Source organism: Equus quagga, chromosome 7 (genome assembly GCF_021613505.1).
Source record: "Equus quagga isolate Etosha38 chromosome 7, UCLA_HA_Equagga_1.0, whole genome shotgun sequence".
Lineage (NCBI taxonomy): Eukaryota > Metazoa > Chordata > Mammalia > Perissodactyla > Equidae > Equus > Equus quagga.
In genome coordinates, this window is record NC_060273.1 from 115494779 (window position 1) to 115518142 (window position 23364).

At 39.0% G+C, this 23364-nt stretch overlaps 1 protein-coding gene across 17 annotated transcripts in view; it reads left to right on the plus strand.

The window, feature by feature from the left end:
• MCTP1 (multiple C2 and transmembrane domain containing 1) overlaps positions 1-23364 on the plus strand; it is a 358609-nt gene that overhangs the window by 270136 nt on the left and 65109 nt on the right. For all 17 annotated transcript variants that reach the window (XM_046668197.1, XM_046668199.1, XM_046668192.1 and 14 more), the window contains one exon: positions 13998-14051. In XM_046668197.1, the coding sequence (XP_046524153.1) occupies positions 13998-14051 (54 nt within the window). The remainder of the gene's footprint in view (positions 1-13997; positions 14052-23364) is intronic.

The following is a 23364-nucleotide window of genomic DNA, read 5'->3' on the forward strand; positions in this document are numbered from 1 at the left end:
GCTTGATCATTCACGGAAAGTAGCAGAGACCACAGCCTCCTGTGTTTGCATCTCAGTACCAAAAAAGACCACATACTTTTGCTCTTAGCAGAAGCAGCACTGAGTCATACAGCCTGTAAACACATCTAAAAATGGATGATCACTCTTTTCTTTTTCCTGCTTATTTCAACAGCAATTTTCTCAATTTTTTCAGAAGGTCACCAGCTTGCAAAAATGTGAGGAGGACCATGAAAAGAACCAGACCTTTTAGTTTTCCAACCCAATCACTAGCACAGAGAAGTAGAAACCCACAGCCAATCAGATGTCAGAAAAGTTCATCCCCTGGGACTTCTCTCAAAGCTGTACAGATAATCATTCACTGTACAGCTTGGTGTCCCCACATCTCAAGGGCCATCACCTCATCAGGCTCTGGATGTGAACCATTCAACTCTTCTCAAATGTGCCACCCCTCCCCCCCTGGCATTGTACCATCCCCTCCTCAGTAGATAACCAGGACTTCTACCAAATTTCCCTTCAACTCCAACCCCTGAAGCCCTCTGAATGTGTCCACAGTTTGGGGTTGCCGGCTTTAGCATATGCCCAGTTAAATTGGAATTTCAAATAAACAACAGGAGATATTTATACTAAAACAATCTTCACTATTTATCTGAAATTTCAATTTAAGTGGATGTCCTGTATTTTTCCAGCAACTTTAACCCAAATTGTATCTTGTACTCTTACCTTAAGACCTGTAGGAAGATGATAGTTCTGAAATAACATTCTGGCGGTCCTCCTCTCCTCCTTTGGTCTTTCCACAACATCTTCAGGCAGGATTTAGAAGATTCCTCATGAGCAGCCCCCACCCAAAGCAGAGCTTCAGCTTTATCTCCTCTGTGTTCCAGCAGGACTGTCTGTTTGTTTGTCTGGTTTTGTTGTTGTTTGTTTTGAAGTGCAAATGTTTAATGAGCAAAAGGTCGGGATAGTGGCCAGAAGAGAGGAGGTACAGAAATGAACCATGCCCATGCTCTTTTGTCATCTCTTTCACCTGGAAAACAACCTCTTACCACTCGGGTGAGCAGGACAGCAAGGCTCAGAGAGGTTATGCTACTAGCAAAGGCTCACACAGCACAGCAGGACCAGAACCCTGTTCTGACTGGCTCCTGGGCTGGTGTTGTCTGCTTCTCCTCCAGTGCACCCCTTCCATAGGCCCCAGGAGGGCAATGACTTGGTGTACATACAGTAGGAAGCAGGGAAGAAAGGAATGATGTTTCCCTCTTAGTACAGATAGGGAAACTGAGGCCCGGGACAAGGCAGTGACCTCTGTAGAGGCAGTGAGTTAATACAGGAGTGGCACTGTGTGGGACAGACGTGGTGGCCCAGGGAAGGGCAGTGCAGGCCTGGTCTCGAACTTAGCGGAGGCGCACGTACCGCGCCTGGTCTGCGCATCTTGGAAGCCGCGTGGGCACTGGGGACAGATGGGCAGCGGGCTGGCCCTGGCACGGTGTGTGGCACAGTGCCGCGATGCCGCAGGAGCCGCATGTTGAAGAGGTTGAGGTCCGAGTGCAACACACGGAGGCTCTGCAGCCACAGAGCGGCGGTGAGGACAGGGGTGCGTTTCCTGGCGAGGGCCGGGCTCTCCCGGGGCACTTGGCTCTGGGACGGGGTCGGGGCTCCTCTTCGAGCTGCACCGTGAACTTGTAGGGGACCCTGCTGGCGTCGATGAGCAGGTGGTGGCCCAGCCGGGGGTCAAGGCACAGCCGAGGAGGGGTTGAAGGAGGGCCCTCTGTGCTGGGGGAAAAGGGAGCTTCGAGGCATGGTGGAGCTCGGAGAAGAGGACCGAGGGTAGCAGGAAGTGGGGCGGGGACCGGGCAGCGGCGGCGCCACGATCTAGGGCGGAGTATATTTCCAGTTTTCCCGAATAGTCAATACGCTTTTTCTGTGCCTTCTCTTTTCTTAAAAAATATGTTTATGAATGTAATTGTATATTTCTTGCTTATCATACGTATGTTTTTAACGAAAATTAAATCTTATTAAACGTACTTTTTGCGCACCTACTTTTTATAGTCAGCAACATATCTAGGAGTATCCCTTAAACTACTGGAAAACCACATGATTTTTAATGACTGCATGGTTTTCACAGTATGGATACTTAATTTTTCTGAATTAAACACTCGTTTTAGAATGTTTGTTTCAGATATTTTTGCCATCTCAAATAATGCTGTAAAGAAAATCCTAAACAAATCATTTGTCCTTTGGCAAAGTCCTTGAAGGAGAATTTCTGGGTCAGGGTATATGCATTTTGAATATTTTTGGTACCTCATCCTAATTTGCCACCCATTAAGGTTTCAGTATTTCATACATATGTGCCTGAATAACCCCCAATTTTACCATTCCCTCCGGGGAGCCGTCCCTGACTTTCCCTCCCACTCTCCTCCCCTATCAGCAGCCCACCCCTGCCAACACAGGCTCGAAGAGGTTAAGAGAACCCACCCCTCTGGGTTCCGTATCCCCTCACTGTATGGTACTAAGCAGCTCATTGTGGGTCTTCCTCACCAGACGCAGATTGTTCTAATTAATTGTATCTTCCATTTGTGTCTCTCATCCCAGCACAGAGCGAGGTATCCCAGACATAACAGTGTGATCGTTGCTCAAAAAATGTTTGATGAATGAGTAAATATTTCAGTCCAAAATTTCTTTCCAAATCAAAAATTGTCTAATTTTTATGCATAATTATTTCCATTCAACAAAAATGTATCGAATATTTACAGGCTACTAACTGTTGTTCACAGATGATTAAGGCATGGTCCTCGCTCAGGACAGTTTGTGGTCTGGTGAGGGAAACAAACAATTAAGTTGAAAAAATGATAGTATATACATAGGTAGGTGCAGCGATGGAGGTCTGTGTAGGATATGCAGAGTGTGCAGCCAAAAGTCATTTAGAACATCTCCGATGTGTGTGCCTGTGCTGCATATGTAAGGAAAAGAGGTCTATCTATCTGTGGCCACAGCTCTTATTCCACGCTTGGTCTGTCTCTTTCACTCAGTAGCTCCTTGTTTGTCTTTAATACTTCAGTTTATTGGCTCTCCTTTCACTGTATTCTCAGAGTGCAGCTAAACTTCAAATTGGAAGGATCAAATTGTAGAATGATAGAAGATGAGTGTTACCCGTACGTGACATGTCAGTTCATATAGAGAAAGATGCAAAGGAAAACACTTCTATTTTTAAAAGTCAATTTACTAAAGATCCTCCTCACTGGAAGGCAAACGTCTTGCTTTATTAGGACTCAGGAGAGAGACTTAGAATTTAGAGTTCATGGTAGTTGCCATAGAGGACACTTACAGTTACTCTCATATCTTAGCCCCGGACCATCTTCCTGAATCCCTCCCACCTTGCTCAGATTCCCTAAAGATGCATATGGAAATGTACTATGGTAAAGAGATACTCTTCATCCTTATAGAGGATTTCTGCCCTGAAACCCAGCTCCTTTTCCACAAAATGAATTGTCTTGGCAACGTTGAAGGAAACCTGAAGATCTCTCCCCTATAAATGGCTGAATTTCTCCTATTTGAGCCCCAGTTGACTCCTGGAGCCCCAGAAACTCATTGAAAAACCAACTTTCTCAACTCCACTCCAAGCCTCCCATGGATCCAAAGAATTCACCATCTAGATGGTTATCCAAAGTATCCAACCCAAGCATTTACGCATAGGTCAACCAAATGGTTTTATTATCTCTGCTCTCCCTCCAAAACTTCTGCTCCCACAATTTTGTCGTTTCTGTGATTGAAGAGTGAGTCTTAGGAGAAGAGAAAAAGGAACATCCATAGTTCTGGTCTTAGTTCTCGGGGTGGATGTGTTTTCCCACCTAGTTCTAGTGGTATCCTGTTTGTTCTTTCTGAATGATTTTGCAGTCTCCTCTTTGTAGGTAGCCAGAACTCTTTGAAATATTATGGTGAGGGACCTAGGATGTAGGGCCAACAAACGCACCTTCTGGCTGACTCATGATCCTGTGACTAGTTTGCATTACTAGTCTCCATCATCACGCCGTGTGTGGTGTGTGGTATTGCCAGCCAGTTTCATACAATATTTGTGGAGACTTATTATCCCTGGTTCAGAAAGGTGGCAAAAAAAATTGCAAGACCACAATTAACAAAGTAAAAGTAGAAACCAAATGATTTATCTTTATCTGCTTGTAGAAAATGTTTATAAGTCAGAACTATTATTAGGAGTTAAATTACCCTGAGAGTTTTGTATTCATTATTTTTTTTAGTGTTGCATGAGATACATTAACCAAGAGCATGCAACTTCAAAACCTTTCTACCATGTTGTAAATAGAATTGGAATAGTATGTGTAGGTAACCAAGCTAAAATATGCCTTCAAGGGCATTTGTTATTGAATTTATTTCATTATACAAGAAAAAGGAAATAACTGTCATACCAGATCACTTATCTAAAAAAAAAGCAAAGTGAATATTCTGATAGCATGCTTAAATGAGGGAAAGTCAGTTCACCCAAACAAAGTTTCCAAATGAGTTACAGTCCCATGGGCAACAGCAAAAACATCTTCAAAACAAGCGTTGCCACTACCCCTTTATGGTTGGTAGTGGCTAAGAGTCTGAAATTTGAAATTAGGAAGACCTGGGATTAAGTTCCAGACCTTCTACTTATTCGCTGTATGCATTTACTTATTTCCCTAGGTCTCAGTTTCCTCACCAATAAGATGTGGATAATACCTCCCTCGTTGGGGTCTTGTGAGGATTAAAGAGACAATTAACACACTGTGTTAAGCATATAGTGAGCACTCAATAAATGACAATTAGGCACCTGACCATGTGTAAAACAGGACAAGCCAGTGTGGATTTAATGGGGGGTTAAACATAATAGAAGTCACTACCTCTCTTGAAGAGTCCCCGTGTAAGTCCTGTTGAAAAGGATGGTTTTCCGTGGCCATTAGTCCCTCCTAGTTTTGAGCTTGTAGACAAGACAATAGCATTGCCACAGAATGATTTCCTGTGTCTATAATCTCTCTGCAGTGTATATGCAACTCCTACAAAAATAAAAGCCATATTTTAATGAAGAAAAAAAGCAGATGAAGAAATTTGAGCAATCCTCTACAGATTAATGCTTCTTGGTAACTGAATTTTACAGAAATACCATAAATGTATGCTGTTTTACAGATCGTATCTATAGATATTTGAAAGAAGCATTTTTCCTGATTATTGTAATACAAATCTCCACTGTGCACAGTATGTAATGACAAAGGCCGGCAGCACCGTCAGCAAAGAACAGGGCGTTTCCCTGAAACCATGATTGAGTCCAAAAGCAAAATCCTCCTTCCTAACACCCTCACGCTCGATGTCAACTAAGAGAAGGAGAAAGGTAAACCTACCCTAGCATACCAGGCCTGGGCACAGGGACTAATTTTAATAAATCGGAATAGAACATGAAAATGTCAACTTAATCAAGCATTTAAATTTTATTAATCAAGCCTAATTTTTATGAGTGCAAATAATCACTGAAGCTGGACAAATTTGTTCTCGATTGCATCAGAAACATAATTTTAATATTTAATGGACTGATGAATTTAAATGGAGAATTATCTTTATGAAACATGCTCTTCATAATTTGCCATTAAATGAGAAATAAAAAAAATCAACATAAATCTTACATAAAGGTTGTTTAACTAAATGTTGGTACTATAAATATTATAAATGCATTATACACTAATTTAGCAATCACACAGTACACTACATAAAGCCGAAATGATAAGTGGACCAGGCATGCTTCCCCTACAATATCGAGCTCTTGTGTTATATTGTGGGGAGCTCATGATAAAACAATTACGGAGGTTTCGTGTCCGTTTTCATGAACATTCCTCTCATTCAGGCTTTTATGCTACAATTCACCATTCACCACATCCTTTCCAGTTCAAATGTAGGTCTAAACCCACATCAGCTGCCTTTTGTGAGATGATGATTATTTACAAAAAAGATAAAAAATATTTTTACCATTATTATTTATAGAAAAGGCATATAAGAAAAAAACCTGAAGTTTTCTGACTATATGATTTTTTGACATTCAAAACATGATCCGTTTTTAACATTAGATTTTCTGACAATGTTCTCAGGCCTCAAAATATTCTAGGCACAGGGAAAAAAAAGAAAAATCAAGTTAGTGTCAGAATATTTTTCTCTGCAAGTGTCCACCACTTCCCCCTACCCCTCCGTTACCCCCAACATTTTGTTTAAAATAGGGAGGCGCTGTGAATTTTTGTAAAACGTGAATCAGACCTAACAGAGCAGTATGATCCAGAAGTTGGCTAATATTAATCTCCAACATAAACGATTTTTTTGTTTTCAAATTCTATTCTTTAAAGGTCCCTAATGTTCCAGAAACATAGCATTTGCCTGGATTACATGTGCTAACCTATAGATTCGCCTGAAGAAGAACTTCTTGCTTATCACTTCTTTAATGCTCCCAAACATATCTGACGGGGTTAGAGCAAAGAACGTTTCTGAGAAGATTGGAGGACATGACACTCTCACAGAGGTCATAGCAGCTCCCTCTTCTTTCTTTGCAGAAAACGTTTTATATAGATATTGTGGACTCTTCATTAGACGTTTAAGAAATAAGAATTCCTAAGGTTTTGAAAATTTGGAACATTCAAAACTGTGCCTTTTTTGTTACAAATGTGTGGTTCTGGAATGGGAATTTGATTTTACATCGAGAGGCTTGAATATATAATTTTCTTTTTTCTCAGAAATCTGTTTATTATTAATAGACAAAAATGTTTGCTTTGAAAATATTAAATTTTACAAAATAGGTTAGTGATGAGTCCTAGTTATCTTTTCATTTCATTTGCAAAGCATGTTAAATGATTCAATTTTTTGGCCTTTTGTGTACTTTTTTTAACCTGACAAATAATATAGTTTCAAGAAAACATTATTTTAAAAAGCGCATTGTAGGTTAGTAGTCGACCTATTTTTTCCTGCTCAATCAAATTAATATGCAATATCCTAGAGACACCAGGATTAGAATTTTCCCTGCAAGCAAAAATACAATACATTGCGGAGCCTTTAGATGGAGACATAGTTCAAATAAACACTAGAATTCTGTTTGCAGTGCTTTGTGTAAGTATAAGAATGAACATTTAAGAAAACCGAGAAGGAAATATGAAAAGAAATTCATTTAAGATGCTTATACTGATTACAGAATTTATATTATACTTAGCCTTTCTTAATGGAAGATTTTTTCTACATATTAAGCTGACACTTAAAACAAATAGAAGGTTACGTACTCTTGGCCAGTAAAGTAAATTTACTATCCTTGCACCTTACAGCAAAGCATATTATACGGCAAATAAGAATGCTGTTGTTGATAATGCAGAATACAGGCCGTATGTAATCAGTGGCATGCATCAAAAGTCATCTGATAGCCACATTAAAGCCACATTTCCTATCAAGAATCAGACTAAATTACAACATGGCACTTCCCAGAATGAGCCAAGGAAATGCATTCTGCAAGAAGAAATAATTGTATTTGAGTGTCTCTGTAAAAATCAGGAAGTCTTTTAGCAGTAAGTAATAATGCTTTTCTTTTTAGTCTGCCTTGTTTTGTATTGCAATATATTCAGCCTCGATGGCAAGCCTATCACACTAATTATTATTACATCTAGTGGTTCAGTTATCTTGATGACTACTATAGCTGAAATATTCCAAGGTCACATCCTTAATAGTGTGAATCAAACTAAGCAGCCATCATACATGCATTTGCTTTTGAGACATACTAGATGAAACAGTATATCCGAGGCCTGTTTATGAGTCTTACTATTCTTTGAGATGTGAAGTAAATTATATGTACAGTTTAATTGCACCATTTGTTTTGCAAAAGTTCCTTCTCAAAAATCTTATGAGAAGCAGGTGTCTTACTGTGAAAATGACAGCACAAGCGCACCTATAATGATCTTATTGACCGCAGAAGTCTCCAGCCCAACCTTCAATACTTTCAAGTGATCCCAAATCATCTGAGTGGTTATATGCATCTTCTCAATCCGTAGACTTTCAATAATTTCACATGATACTTACATATGTCATAAATCCATTGGCACACAATTGCACACTCTGCTTGGTTTATGCACACACAAAATGGTATAAACGAACTCCAGATCACATTGAAGAATACTGCTCTCCCCAGATTCCTCCGTATCTCTAGGGTGGAAATAGGCATTTAGTTTGTAATGTATCCAAATATAAGCATCTGTACACATTTGGAAGTTCTATGAATATGAAATTAAATATGAAACTTCTTTCTTTTGTGACAATTTTCTTTCTTTAATTTTTTAACATCACAGTTGCACATCTGGACAGCAGTGATTTCTTCTTTAATTTAAATGTGTTGCTTTTTTATAGACTATGTTTGAGTAAAGCAATTTGAATTGTGCAACTATTCATTCTCAACATAGCAAAACATCCATTTAATTCAAAGATTATTTCCAAGGGAAAAAGTAAACATACAAAAGAAACTGGTTTATGTCAGCTTTAGCTTTTGAGCATTTTTAGCTTTATAGTACTCAATACTTATCTTACAAGGGTAGCATAACCAAGATTCTTTTGGTTCCTTTTTGTTTAAAGGAATATAAGTAAGTGGAAGACTTTATCCCTGGGAAAATCATAATACAAAGTGTTTTAAGAATTATTCATAGAACTTTTAACCCTCTTTTGTCACTTTAGTTCTAAAACATGAACTCTGCTGTTAAAAAGCAAAAATTAGTATATACTGTCTTGTGATGAATTTAATAATGAGGTTTACTTGACTCCACTTTTCCTCATCCATTCACTGTCTTGATCTTCCTTTTCCACATCCTTCTGGTCCCCTCCATTAGCCATGTTTGTCTGGAGGAATAATTCTAAACATGTTGTCATATTTTTATTCAGATTACCAACATCATTTTTAACATTTTCAGCCAAATAAAATTTTATTTCCTTGAAAATCATAAAGCATTTAGTTGTGTTGAATTATAATTAAAAGTCATATTAAAAGAGCTCCTCTACAACTGTATAAAATATTTAGATTCTACAGATGCCATTCTCCATTTTGAAAGCGGATTTTTAAAATGTACAGCCATATATTATATTTTATATGTTAATGAGAAATGTTCAGCAAATATGGACTATGAAAGAAGAAATATTATGCTTTTTAAAATAATGTTATCTGCTTATTCTTTGGCTGTAATGTAGCTGGCAAGCTGTATTTGGGGCTGTCTGCGTGTGTTTTTTAAAATGTCATCTTTATTAGTATTACATTCAAGGAATAGTACCAAGAATCAGTTTCTTTCAAGACCTTCCTCCAGTGTGTGGCATATAAGTCTGTGACGAGCGACATTACAGAAGGTCATGTCACTTTTAACTGCTTGCATTACATCTTTCTGATTTCCCTAGTGCCCTTCCTTTGTTTGATTAATACTACTTGCTTTCAAGCAAGGTATCAGAAAGCGTAATTTGGAAAGAGAATTCCAGAGCCAATCTGAGATATTCCCCCTCAAGAAAAAGACAAAAAAACCCAACTTTGTAAAAACGTGTCTTTTTTAACACATGCATTTTCTCATCACTCTTTATTTTTTTCTTTAAGGAAATCCTATGGATGTGTTATTAAATTATTGCTGACAAATGCTTGGGCAACCGGACTTTGTATACTTGAAAACAAAACTGTGTAGTTCTTATTTGATTTTATTTAAGGAGGAAAGAGCTGGAATTTGAGACTAGGACTCCTTTATTTTATTTGTTTTCCTTTATTAAGTGTTAAACTCCAGCACTCTTTTTCCAAATAACAGGTGTTATTTGAGTTCTCTAGGAAAGGTTGCAATTTTGTGCAGTCATTAAATGCACTTCCGTGATATCTACAATTTGTTTTTAAAAGCTCAGTTTGCAGTTTCTATATTCTGCATTTGGCTGGGGCTCGTGTCTTAACGCACGACCCAGCTTCTGAGACACTTGCCTTCAGAGCCATCCATTTCAGTGGACCATTAAAGTCTGAAAATTAGTTGTGAAAGCATTATCATTTTAATTGGGAATCTTTACCCACACCTCTACCTGTGCCCCTCTGTGTGTTTCTTAGTGTCAATGAAACGTGAATCAGAATTGAGTATATCATTAGGAATAATATTTTGTCCTGGAAAAAAATATATATAATTTAATTTCAAAAAATTATTCAAAATATTATTAAATTGATGTTATTTTTATTTTTATTCGTAGCTAACATTTTTGAGTACTTACTTGAATACAGGAACTATGCTGAGCACTTTAAATACATTATCTCATTGGATCCTTAGTCAACACTTTGGGATACGTGCTGTTATTATCTGCATTTGCCAAGGCGCCATAAGCTTCACCTGAGCAAAATGTAATAGTGGGATGCATTCTGAAGCAGTTTAAAGGCATCAATAGGAACCCAACTATATATAAATCCTCACTTGTAGATGTTTATGATGTAACATTAAAAAGGCACTGGAGGAGGAGAAAAGCCCTCACTAGAGCGCTAAACACAACACAAAGGCCTCTTGCTAACACAACACTTTTCTGCCAAGTGTAAAAGCAAATGGTTGTATTGGGTGGTTCTGGCTGCACATTTGTGGAGAAATTGTGTGTAGCCAATTACCCACTTGTGCAGAGTATGAACAGTCTGGGTTTTGCAAACGAAGAGCCTGATTCTGTAGACCTCTTTGAGTCATTCTTGATCAGATCCACAGCTGATTCGTAAAATGTGTGAATTAAGCTATTAAGTTTGTTTTACGTTTCAATAATATTTTGAATTTTTGAAAATTAACTTGAAGATAATGAAGATCTCCAAATCTTCAAGATTAAAGATTCATGGTTTCTCTTGCCGGGCAAATATTTGAAAGCATTTTGAGTATTTTCTTAGTCTGCGTCATTGATTAGGTATAAGTCTTTCCAGGTGCGCTAGTTCAGTTCCGTGAGACAATTGATAGGCACTTTACTAAAAAGTATGTTCAAAGATGTAAAGAATAGATGGTGCATTCATCTATTCACTCTATCAACAAATATTTATTGAACACCCATTATGTGCCCTGCAAGCTGCTAAGGACAATCTGAAATCATTCTGCCTTCCTAGCACCTGTAGTATGATGGTCAGTACTGAAGAGGGGAGGCTATAGTATATTCTTAATAATAACTAGCTAAAATATTGTTTGAGTTTATGCACAGGAGTAAAAGTATAGTATTCGTTTCATTTTCTGTGTTTGATATATGACTGCATGGGTAATTTTAGCAAAAAATTACTTAATCTAATGTCTATCAAGTCATCATGTTGTACACCTCAAATATATACAATTTTTATTCCAAAAAAATAAAATAGATAATAATGACCAGCCCTAAAAAATCACTTAATCTAGATCTAAAATTTATTTACTTATTTTTTGAGGAAGATTAGCCCTGAGCTAACATCTGCCACCAATCCTCCTCTTTTTGCTGGGTAAGATTGGCCCTGACCTAATATCTGTGCCCATCTTCCTCTATTTTATACATGTGATGCCTGCCATGGCATGGCTTGATAAGCAGTGGGTAGGTCTGCACCCGGGATCTTAACCCGCGAACCCTGGGCCACCAAAGCGGAGCACGCGAACTTACTCCCTACACCACTAGGCTGGCCCCTAGATCTAAAATTTGAAACCGTTTTATTAGAGATACAAAATTATAATAATTTAAAAAACGCTTGTGAGGGTTAGGTGAATTATTTTTTTTTTTTACTTTTTTTTTTCTTTTTTGGAACTGGGCAAGAGTTGAGAGCTGGCTCTCTGCTATCCCACAGCCTGGGTTTGAGTTCTAGGTCAGCTACTTGGTATGTTAGGTGAATTCTTTTGATGTAATACGATGTACTGAAATATCGTGGCTGCTTTTCCTGTTTAAACTTCCATCACAAATAGCCCATTTTGGATTAGCCTGGCCTCTACCACCTCAATTATACATTGTCGCTCTTGTCTGTATATTTATGATGTGAATACTTCAAAATTTCAGGAAATTAAAAGTCAACATGAAAGGTTATCTGATAGTTGTAATTTCAATTCTACTGGATTATCAGCCCTTGAGGGCTGACATGAATATGGATGAAGTATCTGTGTGCTATTCGTCTTTGTATTCCCACAGTACCTAGGACTGTGTGCCTTGAACAAGGGGGGGTTACAATAAATGCTTATGGAGTGGCTGAATATAGTTAGAGAGGATGCCAAGAGTCCTTTCTTGCTGAGGCTGAATTGCTTTATATGTCCCCAAAATAAGTATAAACACTCACCAGATATTGGAAACAGGACATTGTGCTACAATGGTTCTTTTGAAATTCTGGATGTCCAAATGAAAGACCACACAATGCTACCATTTAATAGAAGATTAGAAGTATGACATTAAATTAGGAACAATCTCACAGGTTGCCAGATGCTTTTGGTTATATATCGGTTCATGAGAACTGTAGGTTTGTGTTTGGCCTATTCTTTGAAATCAGTTAATGTTTTAGAATATTTGAGAAAAATTTTTAGAATAATTGAGAGTCCTGACATGTTATGTCAGTTTATGTATCTCTTTGCATAATACAGTCTTAGTTGTGGAAGTTTTCATTCATAGCAATTCCTGTCTGTATCATAAAGCCACATGAAGGGCTAGCTATCTTTATCTTCTAAAGTTATGAGTTTTAGGGGCTGGCCCCGTGGCCGAGTGGTTAAGTTCGCGTGCTCCGCTGCCGGCGGCCCAGTGTTTCATTGGTTCGAGTCCTGGGCGCGGACATGGGACTGCTCATCAAACCACGCTGAGGCAGCGTCCAAGCATGCCGCAACTAAAGGGACCCACAACGAAGAATATACAACTATGTACTGGGAGGCTTTGGGGAGAAAAAAGGAAAAAAAATAAAATCTTTAAAGTTATGAGCTTTAGGAGAAAGATTTAAAAACATTTAATAGCCATGATTCTATTGAATTTATTTAGAGATAGAGATTCAGACTGGATAAAAAATAAAACCACCACAAGAATTTAGAAGTCATATCAGATGACATAAATACAATCACAAGTTGACACTCACCTGAATAACAACCCCCTGCAAGGTTTTTAAAATTTTTGGTTTTCATAGTGTGTGTGTGTGCGTGCATGTGTGTGTAGGTGTGTAAAACCATAATAAACCCCTGAAACAGGTGAAGTCTCATTTGTAATGTTTACAGTTATATATTGATCGAGGCAAGGGGAAATTAGTTAGCAAATCCAAAATGATGATTCCATTCTGCTGAAGTAGGTAAACTAGGAGCCATTAAATAAATACATGCATGCGTGTCCACCTACATGGGTTATATGCATATTGTCCACATTCGATTATAGAGTACATTTCTAATTTTCTTTTAGTAGTAGTGTCCATTCTTATAATGTAATCCTTGTATAAAATCACAGAGAATTAAAATTAGATTTTCAGGTAATCCACAAAATCAGCAAGTAATACAGAGATAGTCAAGAGTTGACATTTATACATAACTATTAAAATTTAAGCCATGAAGGATATTGTTAGTTTTATGCCACTGACCACCAGCATGAATCAATGAGCAGACATAGTTTTTTATCTTAGAATTTGGTGAAAAGTAAATCAGAAATAGCAGAGCTGGTTCCTGCTTAGTTATCTATCTCCAAATTTAAAATGCCTAGTTAATATAGACAGTGGAATAGGTAGAAAAGAAATTTCCTGATTTAAAGCACCCCTCAAGTTAATGTTAGTTTGACCTTATGCATATTTCAGATTCTTGAAGTTGTCACAGAACATTTCACACAGATAGGGTGCCCCTCACTGGGATTCCGTTCCCAGGTTTTAATCAATGAAAGGCATAGCATTTTCCTAATCCCTATCTTGAGATCAAATATTTCCTCCCAGCGCATCTGTTTCAAATGTTAATAAAGTTTTCATTTCCAAAAGGTTCAAAATGACGGAACAAAATTCTCTCCTTTAAGAGCACGAAAACGACTTCTGTTTCTGTCTGCAGGTAGTGGAGGACATGCTAGAGGACGAGGAAGAAGAAGATGACAAAGATGACAAGGTAATTATCTTTCCCAGCACTTGGGTACCTGGGGATGGGGAAATGTAGACATAACACTGTTTTCACAGACAGTTAAAAAAGGAGTTGAAGTGTTTGAGTCCAGAAAATTGGACAGTGCTGTTTATCATCCTAACAATGCCACTGCATGTTGCAAAGAGGGAGAGGAGGCTATAAATCCTCTTCGCTTTTGTCCAGAGCTGGGTCAAATATTTTTCTGCCAGGAACAAAAAAAATAATTCAGCTTGTCTGGAACTTGATAGCTCTCGTGAAGATAACGGCAGTGACAACTGTTTTTGAAGGGCAAAAATTTGTCCTATCTTGAGAATTACAAATCAGGCTACGCTTTGGGGGAAGAGAGAAGTGAAAAAATAGCAGCCTGCGTGAGTTGAACGTGGATATTGTCATCTGTAATTTTCGAAGAATGGCTCAGCAAAAGAACACGTGTGCGGAGGGCTCCGGAGGGCATTTAAATAATCCCGGTGCTCACTGCCCTAGCCTAGACTTGGAATGGCCCCCTGGCTCCTTGGTCAGGAAAGCCCGTTCAGAGAGGCTCATATTTCGATTGCTGGTTGGCTTGCGGATGGTGAACACAGTAAATAACAGCTAGTTTCTGGGACTCTTGGATTGGTTGTCCCCTGGGGAGAGGGGACAACTGGAGGGAGGAATTAGAATGACCTTGCACCACTGCAGCAGTGGCTGGGGTCAGAAGAACAGCTTTCTACAGCAAGGAGGATAGTGAAGCTGGTTTATCATCATCTTTGGGCATTTCTGATAGAAAATCTAAAAAGTCCTAGGGTAAGATTGGGGGGGGGGGGAAGGGGAGAATAGCATTCGTTATTTCCACATTATTTGGCATAAAAACCAGATTTTGACCTTCACCAGGATCTGTCTGACTTCTGTTATAGCAAAGCAGTGAAATATTTTAAAGAAAAAACAGTGTATCTTAATTTATGCCCTTGACCTTTGATTCCAGTGGAGATGTACAGTTACATCCCAGCGTAAGAATTTGTGTGCTGGAAGCAAGCATTAGAAATGTCAAAAAAAAAAAAATCACAGTGATTAGTTAACTTCCCAAATGATTTTTTCTTCCTAACTAACATTCAATGCTAGAAGAAAAGTAGAAACAGACATATATACACTCTTTCTCCCTTCTAAGGCTATTGCAAACATTTTAAAATTAATGGAGATTTTATGTGGAATTTTTCTTCTGTACATCATTCAGTCATTAGCGACATCATCAAACATAAACCAACAAAATCTCCTTCCTGCAGAAACACATATGTGTTTGTTTTTTATGTTAAATAACATAAGCATACACTTCTGGCAATAAATGATATGATTTATTATTAAGGTCAGTTGTAGAGCTGTAGAGAGCTTGTATTTTAACTCAACATGCCAGTTCTGAATCATCATTTCTCTGCTGATAAACACTGAGCTGCCATCCATTTATGGCCATTTTCCCTTGCTTGTTGCCGCTTTATTATTAAAGCCACCATAAAGATCCATTCCGGCAGCAGGCGTTCCCCCAGAAATGTTAATAAATGGAAACCCTTAGAGAAGTCTAGTACTTCAGTGTCCCTGCTTGAAGTCAACGGCATTTTTGCTAGCCACTTTGTTGATATCCTATACCACTAATCTCCCCTTTATGGTCATTTTTTTTAATATGGAGGATGTTAGGAATGGGAAACCAATAGCACTTGGTTCACCAGCTCACCAAAACATGGATGTCGAGTAGAACATGCCAGGGTGGAAACACCACCAAATCTCTGGGGTGGCACGTATTATAATGTAGTCTTTGGTTGCCTGAAATTGACACCTTGGTTCTAACACATTTTCAGACCTAGTTACCAAAGTTGATTGAACGTGAGTGCTTAAATTACTGTGTGAATTCAACTATATTCTTCTGTGCAGGACGCCAACAAACTGTGTTTTCCATGTGAAAGGATTGTGAGCTGATTTTCATAAATCCAGCACTTTATTTGAGTGACATATAAGGAGGTTTATTCTTTTTTTATTCATAATGCAACCGATAGCATAAAAATCATATCTGAACAAAAAGAAAATCTCAAATGTAATAATTTACAATGGACTTTTAGGGGCTTGCATAATAGAGGGAAGAATCTTAGAGTGGACGTCTTGAAATATGAAGTTTTTACTATAAGAAACGGAAATATGAACGGATCCTTCAGGTTTCCATTTACCAGCTTCCGTTTCTTGACTGGTTCTTGTAGTGGTATATATTGTAGGTCTTGGCTATCAGTGTGTCTGAGTAGGAGAAGGGTAATTTCCTACTTTAAAAAATTCATTGGTTCCTCTATTTAAAGTTTGTGTATAGAGTCATGCGTAATGGAATTTCATGAGAAAACAAATGTGTTTTTTGCCATACGAGCAGGTACTGACCTCTAGCTCTCATTATTTCTCTGTTTTCTCATATGGTATAATAGTGGGGTCAGGTCAGTGGGTCCTCTTATAGGATAAAAGTAAAAAAGATTAATAAATGTGCCAAAGCCTCACTTTAATTGAACCTGAAGCATATGTTGCAAGTATGTAAAATATGTCCCAGATGTTCCACCAGGGCTAGTGTCTTGGCTTTCCATGATTACCACAAGGCAGCTATTAGTCCTGTAACCTTTGGCCATGGGGGTAAATGGGGTATTACGTGGCACAGAATGAGAGCACCTGTTTTCCATTCAGCAAAGACCCCTGGCAGGCTTTGCCTAAGCCTATCCATATGTTTTCACTTAGCAGATTGTTGGGCGATTATGAAAAGTGTCTTTCTTTAGAGCCAGCATTGATATTAGTCACTCACAATGAAAGGGCAAGTCATTGGCTACTTGACAAGGTCCGTGTGGGCATAAACTGAAGTCGTTTATTTCATTTGAGCTTGGAGTGTTTTCTCTCACCATAATTATATAGATGACAAAGACACAGGTATATGAAGTTGAAACAAAGATTATAATTACTTAACATAATAGTTTTGTAATAGCTTTTCTTTAGTGCTAACTTTAGCACCTGAGAGGACTTTTGTTACAGTTGGTAAAAGCTAAGTCATGATTTACCTGGATCCCCAGATCTTGAAGTATTTGCAGATCGTGGCCTTTTGAGTATTTGTGTGTGTGTGTGTGTGTGTGTGTGTGTGTGTGAGAGAGAGAGAGAGAGTCCTTCCTTTTTATTAAAACAGGTAATCATTATTCAGGTAAGGGTTTGTGATCCTCAGACTTATCTTTCTTTCTAGAATCCATTGTCCACATTTGCTTAAATCTAAAATTAGGTGGCTTTTCTCTTAATCCAGTTCCATGGTTTTCACAAACACCAAGAATATTGGTTTTAAATGTTGAGTCTTAGTTATGACTCATTGATTTGTTAATATTTTCGCTTACCTGCATTATGTAGTAGTACTATGTTAAGCTACACTTGAGATAAAATTTTTCCTGGATTAAATGTTAGAAAGACATCCGATTGCGTTCTCAGTTCCCTGTGTTGTAGAGCATTCTCTTGGCCATCAACCACAAAGTCACAATTTTATCTATTTGACCTGACACAAAATCCTGCCTTTGTGGTTAGTAGACTACCTTAGCAAATAATAAGGCATAGCTAGACTACCTAGGTAGAGCTATCAACAAGCCATATAATAGTGTTTTCATCACGTTGTATACAATAATACAGTGGTCAATCTGCATAATCTGGACATCTAATTAATGAAGATCGGCTTTCATTTTGTAGCTTAGAAAGTTTAGGCATGCTTCCCGTGGTGTGTCCTACCCTTGTAATAGGATCCAGCTGCAATATCAGGAAGCAGAAGATAGAATGCAGGTTTTCCTCAGGAAAAGCATGGATTTAAACGCATGGCATTCTAGTAATGTTTATTGATAAAAGCTATTAAAATGTTCAGGCATTTATGCTTACATTGCTTCTCCTTTCTCTTCAACCATTATGTCAAGGTTACTGTGTTTCAAGATAACTAGATGCAATGAATGAAACATACCTGAGTTACTTCAAAATATACAGATTTTTGGCTTTTATTCTGGAAATCTACATTTTCTGGTTTGAATCTCCAGCCCTAAACATGTATATAATATACCCAAGATGCGTACATCTCTGTGTCTTAAATCAACTGTGGTGGAAGAAAGATAACTCTGATATGTGATATAAGAGACAATTTTAATCTGACAAAATGGTATTTTCCAGTTATATTCAATGAAATAACTGCATGGTGGGGAAACAGATCAAAGCTTCAGAAAAAGGCAGGGAAATAGGAGACAAGGAAAAACATCCTAACTCATCTTTAACAGGAATACTTTTGTATTAATTAGTTTTCTATTGCTGCATAACAAATTACCACAAACTTAGAGGCTTAAGACAATTACACATTATTAGCTCTCAGTTCAGTAGGTCAAAAGTCTAGGCATGGCTCAACTGGGTTCTCTACTCAGAGTCTCACACTCAAGGCTGAGTTGCCATCTTGGAGGCTCTGCAGAAGAATCCCTTCCAAGCTCATTCAGTTTGTTGCTAGAATTCAGTTCCTTGTAGTTGGAGGACTGAAGCTCTTGTTTTCTTGTTGGCTTTCTGCACCTACTAGCCGCTTTCCGTGACCCCCTCCATCTTTATATCCATCAGTGGAGAATCTCCCTCGTGTCAGATCTCTCCTGTATTTCAAATCTCTTTCTTCAGGAAGAGCCCAGTCCCTTTTAAGGGCTCACTTGATTAGGTGAGGCTCACTAAAGGCTCCCTTTCTTAAAGTCAACTGTGCTGTGTAACATAACTTAATCATGGAAATGACTATCCCATCATATTCCTACATCTCCCACACCCACAAAGGGAGGAAACTATACAGGCCATACACAGCAGGAAGTGGGAATATGGCAGCCATCTTAGAATTCTTCCCATTACAAGCATCTAGACCCACCAGTGTTCCAGAACAAAAATGGAATTGTCTTTGTGTTCTTTGTATGTATCTTTTGCTAGGCTGTGACACAACTATCCTACAATAAACAAATTAGGAAAGCCTGCCTTCCCAGACATGTCCTTTCAAAGATTATACAAAACATCTCATACCAGACATATATTTTAGTCATAGTACGATAGGTTCTACTTGCTTGTTATCTAATTCTGTTCTAGGGTTAGGGGTGGTTGGCATGAAGAGGTCATGATGGGCTCTTTCCCCTTGTTGTTTCTTTCTGGAGAGAAGAGCAAATAAGAATTTAAAAAGCAGGAGGGTCCATTCCTCTTTGGGGGGACCTGTTGGTGCTTGGGCCCACTGAGCTGATATCCCACTGACCTTGAGTCAGTAGAAACACTTTCTACTTCATCTAAAATCACAGAAACATTAAAACTGAAGGATAGCCAAGATAGGCATCAGAAGCTCACCTCACCGTGTGTGGCCTTCCAACTCCTAGAAGCTGCTAGGCCTGCTATCTGCACATGTGCAGCCCACTTCCCAGTTCTGACCTCCAGAGGTGCAGCCCCTGTACAGCCCTTGGGTCAGTGCCCCTCTGCTATACTTGGCTGGGTCCCTGGGGTGAGGCTCAGCAGCACTGTGGCTCTGACTGGAGCGTCAGGGGAGGAGTCCATGAGGATTAGGGTTTGCTTGAGAGCAGCATGAGCTGGACTCCTTATGCAGAAGTCTGGGATCAGGGCCTCTGGCACCAGGAGCACCAGGTTTTTCTCATCCTGGGACTCACTCGCACACTGGTGGAACTCCCAAGATCCCATGATATCTCCTTCCTCTTATGCTCAGTACATCCCAGCCCATCCTCTCCTGGTTCAACCTCCTCATTTTAAAATGAAGAAACTGTGGTTCAGCTAAACTTAAGTGAGTTGCCAAAGGTGATATAGGCAATAAGTGGCAGCAACAGAGCTAACGCTCAGGTTTTCCAAGTTTAGCAGCTTTACCCTTCCTTAAGGTGAGGTTTTCCAGGGAAACAAAGTCAACGTACAGATGCAAATTGCATCAGGCATGATCTTTAAGTGTTTAGGTAGCACCGTCAGGGAACACACTGTCCGTCCCAAGTAGGGGCTGTTTACTTCTGGGTTGCCACTTTTCCTCACTGTTCTCATGCACTTTCAGCCTTCTCCCACTATCCCAGCTAAGGGGGTGTGTGGTAGGCAGGATAATGGACCCTCACAGATGTCCCTGCCCTAATCCCTGGAACCCGTGAATATGTTATACTATATGGCAAAGAGGCATTGAGGTAGCAGGTAGGGTGAAAGTTGCTAATCAGCTGACCTTACAATAAGGAGATTATCCTGGATTATCTGAAGTGTCCTTAGAAGTGGAAGAGGCCATCAGAGTGTGCGGAAGCTGGCGGCCACCTGCCCAGCTATGCCCAAAACCAACGCTCAGGACCTTCCTGGCAAGAAGGAAGAGCTGCTGAAACATCTGGACAGCCTGAGTGTGGAGCTCTCCCATCTGCGCCTCGCCGAAGTGGCAGGCAGCATGGGGTCCAAACTCTCCAAAATCTGAGCTGTCCACAAGTCCTTGTTCTCACCATCATTAACTAGACTCAAAAAGAAAACCTCAGGAAGTTCTGCAGGCCCAGGATCTGTGGCCTGAGAAAGCACGTGCCCTGCACCGCAGTCTGAACAAACAGGAGGTGAACCTGAAGACCAAGAAACAGAGTGGAAGGAGCAGCTGTACTGGACCTGATGTGGGAGTACACAGTCAAGGCTAGAGCTTCACCCACTGACTGGAGACGGGGTTGGGGAGCTGCTATACTGTCTTGGGAGATGGAGGGAGGGGGCCACAAGCCAAGAAATGTGAGCAGCCTCTAGAAACTGGAGAAGGCAACGAAATGGATTCTCCAATAGGGCGAGAGAAATACAGCCCTGCCCACATTTTGATTTTAGTCCAGTGAGACCCATATCCAACTTCTGAACTACAGAATTGTAAGATAATAAATGTGTGTTGTTTAAGCCACTTGATTTATGGTAATTCGTTACAAAAGCACTTTCTATGCTTCTTCAAAAGAATACTACATGTTAAAGCACTAGATCTGAGCTCCTAATTTTTCCTTATTAACTTAGTCCTACTCTTCTACATAAATATGGCTACCTGGCTCTTCATTCAATATGGAAACTAAAACTCTATCTAACAAAACATCATTTGTATCCAAATTGCCCTAGTATTTATTTCAGGAAAGCTTGTCCAAAAATGAGAGTGAGTTAGTGCCCATCTCTAGTGACGATGGCTACTTTCCTGTTTAGGAGACTGTATTATTCGTTGATGAAGGATTGCTGAATGAACCAAGGCGTGGTTAACTTCACTTTTCAACGGACAATTTTTGCTTCCTCACAACATTCATTCCATTTTTAGAATGTTTCACTCTACAAAGTGCCAGGGCAGAGGGTTTTAGCTTTAGTTAGGTCACCTTTGAGAATCTGAAGAAAGCTGTAGACTTGTTCCCCAAAAGAAAACACATAAAAACATATACAAAAAACTTTTTCATCACATTTTTTTTGCAGTAGAAATTGAATTATTTTACAGAGACTATAAAGTATCTTTATAAACTCATATCTTTGTTGCTCTCATCATCTGCCTCTTGACATTAATGCCTATTTTCCTCAAACACCTGAGATAAATGCAAATTTTTCAAGTAAAAATAAATTTTAATTCAGCTCCAAAATAAGCTTCTACGAGAAGGCTGGTGTTTGGCTTTGAAATTGAAATTATGGAGTGGTTTTTGACGCAGCAATAGGCTTGGTATTTTTGACATCTGTTTGGCTATGACTTTTTAGTTTCATGGCAATAAGTGCTTGAAACACTGACCTGGCAAAAGAAAAAGTAGCCAACAAAATGGGAGCTGCTGTGGCTTCGTTAGATGAGGGTTAGGCGTAGTGGGATTCTGAGAGTTCTCCAAAATCCTTGTTGAATTCATATTGTGTCGATGAAATTATCTTTTGAAAAGTCTGCAACGTTAATGCTTCATCACTTTTTTAAAAAGTATTAAATATACATGGTTCCATGTTAAGGTCATTGGAGGCAGAATTAGCTTTCAAAGAGTTATCTGACTCCAGCAGTCTATGGTTTCTACCTGTAAACTAATTGGTAAGCTTGGTCACTCTTGTTCCAATTTGTAGAAGCACTTCTCCAGCCATGGAATGTTTAGATAGATGCCTGCTTCTGATGTGCCCTTCCAGAGTGGCAGGTGAGCTAAAACCATTTAAATGGAAAGATTGACCTAGATAATTTGGCAAGAATATCCATCAAGTAAAGCAAACTATGAATGGACTCTTTCCTGTTGGGTTGTTCTAATTGGATTTCCTTTGCCTCAAAAGAGCAGGACTTTTGTTTGAAGGTCACCCAGATGTTTCCAGACAGGTCCTCTGGAAAGCTAGTTAATTTCTGTATTGCAGCAGCGAACTTCCTCTTCTACTCTCATTTCTTTACAAAACTTCTTGAAACAGCAGTGTGTCAGCCCTGGCTCTCAGGAGGTTGACAACGTTTGTAGAAATAGACACGGTTTTTTTAGGATTGCTGGCAGAGTCATTGACACCAACTGACACCACTGCATGTTGAGATGAGGAGCATGTTTCTTCACCAAAGCAGCAGAACCAGATGTGTTGCCAAGCATCACAGATGCTCCATCGGAGCCCAGAGTGCCAAGATTTTGATTCTGCCTGAAAGTTTGTTTGGCAAAGAAATTCTTCACCGTATTAAAGGCATTGACTCCTCAGATTCCAAAAGGAGTTCACGAAGTAGAAATTCTCCCTGATTATGAGAACTTGCCAAAGGGAGTTGGCTATACAAACAGAGGTATCTATTTTCATTAAGTTACATGCAAAAGAGAAATATTAAAGAAATGTCAGAAATTCTTGTAATGTTGACATCATTTGATGAGAACACAACTTTAAGAAATGTGTGGCTTCACCAAAATATTTTCAGTGGCATGTGGGTTATTTTTCTTGGTGATACGATGAACTCAAAAAATGTTTTAATACAAGTCTTTTTTTCTTGGGGCAAATCCAATGCTAAGTAAAGTCCCAGTCTTTAAAAATCAAGATGTTTTTATATAAAGAAAAAGATCCACAAAGTCTAATCGATTTTCAGAGTAGGCAGCCTGAGGTACTCCTTCAATTTTATTCGTTCCATGCTTCCATCGGCCAGAATCTTGCTATACAAGAAATACTGTACTTTGGGGTTCTATCACACTCCATAACTAATATAAAATCAATAGACATAAAAACTTCATGATACTGTTTTTTTTAATTTTCTAACTTAAGCTAGACTCAAAGTAAACAAAGATGTATGGCTATAATCATGTTAAGGGAGTGTGATTTCCTTAGATTCCTATTGACAGGAAAGTATTCTAGAGGC